General features: G+C 59.4%; 1 protein-coding gene across 1 annotated transcript in view; it reads right to left on the bottom strand.

Moving 5' to 3' along the window:
• Positions 1–805: 805 nt before the first annotated feature.
• LOC113406973 (liver-expressed antimicrobial peptide 2) overlaps positions 806–1,704 on the bottom strand; it is a 15,230-nt gene continuing 14,331 nt past the window's right edge. Inside the window, exon 3 of the mRNA XM_026653940.2 lies at positions 806–1,401. Coding sequence (XP_026509725.1) covers positions 1,365–1,401 — 37 coding nt within the window. The 3' untranslated portion in view covers positions 806–1,364. The remainder of the gene's footprint in view (positions 1,402–1,704) is intronic.

Below are 1,704 nucleotides of genomic sequence, written 5' to 3'. Positions count from 1 at the left end.
ACATGGGTATTTGCCCAGCCCTGATGGCGACTAACACATCCCAGCTCCTAGGCACAGCTGCCTGGGGTGCCCAGAGCTGATCAGCTGCAGGGTTGGATTGCTGGGGAAACCAGGGAGCGAATGCTTTCTGCTCCCTTCAGAAAGAGGCAGGAAGTCACAAACTTTCAGGCCAGAGGCATTTATTGTTTGAGCAAGCAACGTAGGTTCAAACAGTCTGTGAGGTGCAGTCCTGGGGCACCCAGCGCGCTGCAGGTGACACAGCCAACCAGGAGCCTTGGGGGATTCAGGGCTCTCCAGTAAGAAGTCCATGTTTACCCCAGGTGCCACCCTGGGGTCCCTGCAGCGGCAGTTTGGGTGCTGCCCATCACCTTGCAATGGGGGAGTGTGGGAACCCCCACAACAGGAAGATATCCCCCCAATAGACTTCCAGCCTGCACCTAGAGCCTGTCCCCAGGGGCAGGCTGGGAGTCTGCCCAGCCCCTGGGGAAGGAGAGGGACCCCAAGGTGGGATGCTTTCTTGGCTTGGCATGAAGGCACAAAAAGGATCTCTCTGCTGGGTAGGGCCAGGGGAGTATTTCCTTCGGGCTGTCTCTGAGGAGGGATCTCAGCCCCTATAGACAGGGCTGGCTCCAGCATTTCTGCCGCCCCAAGCAAAAAAAAAAAAAAAAAAAAAAGCCGCGATCGCAACCAGCGGCGGCAATTGCGGTGGGGAAAAAAAAAAGCCGCGATCGACGGCGGCAGGTCCTTCGCTCCTAGAGGGAGTGAGGGACCTGCCGCCCCCGAATCGCTGCAGGTGCCGCCCCTCTCCCTTGGCCGCCCCAAGCACCTGCTTGTTAAGCTGGTACCTGGAGCCGGCCCTGCCTAAAGAGTGGCAACTGCTTACGCATGTGGCTCCTTTAAGAGCCCCAATTTTCCTTGCACAGAGCAACGCTGGGGCCAGGAAGGGTCTGGTCTCCCAGCTCTTGTTGGGGTCATCCTTGCACTTTCAGCCCCCATTCAGTATCAGGAGCAACAACAGTCCCTGCGAGCAGCTCAGGTCTGTGCAGGCTTCACTGTGGGAGCCCCCTAGATGGCTGCTGCTGGGGGGGGGGGTGTGCTGGGTCAGGCTTGGAATTGGCCCCCAGTGGAACTATGAATACTTTCCCCTTCACCGAGGGTGCATGTGAGGAGACTGGGACACACTCCCACCTGTGTTGGGAGGCTGGAGCCCTTGCCCCCAAGTGGTGATTGCAGGGCTCTGGGTCATGTGTCTCACAGTCCCACCCCAGGGGCAAGTATTGATGGCCTCCAGTCTGCAGATGCTCTGAGCCTGGGGGTAGATGGGGAGCATTGTCTCCAGCCGGGATTGCATCAGCTTCCAGCTTTCAGCACTCGTACTGTGGGGGAGCACAGTGCCCGTTCCTGGGGAGGCAAAGCAGCTGTGAGCCTAGGGGGAGAGTACATCACCCCCATACTCTGGGCAGCAGGATCTCCTGATTGCATGCCCCCATTCTGCTCCCCAATTCATCTCCATCCCCTGCACACCCACCATTAGTGCCCCCATCTCAAAAGGGTGAACTGTAGAAACAGGCTCAAACCCAGTCCCCAGCTCCAACCACCCCCAAGTCGGGGGGAGGTGGGGGCTCAGGACTGAGGGGCACCGGCAGAGCTGGCGGGCTGGGGGGAACCTAGGGCTGGAATAGAAGGGGGCTGTGGCTCGGGACT

The sequence above is a fragment of the Terrapene carolina genome, unplaced genomic scaffold (assembly GCF_002925995.2).
Source record: "Terrapene carolina triunguis isolate 2854851 unplaced genomic scaffold, T_m_triunguis-2.0 Scaffold172, whole genome shotgun sequence".
Taxonomy (NCBI): Eukaryota; Metazoa; Chordata; order Testudines; family Emydidae; genus Terrapene; species Terrapene triunguis.
This window is presented reverse-complemented; position numbering and strand designations above follow the sequence as displayed.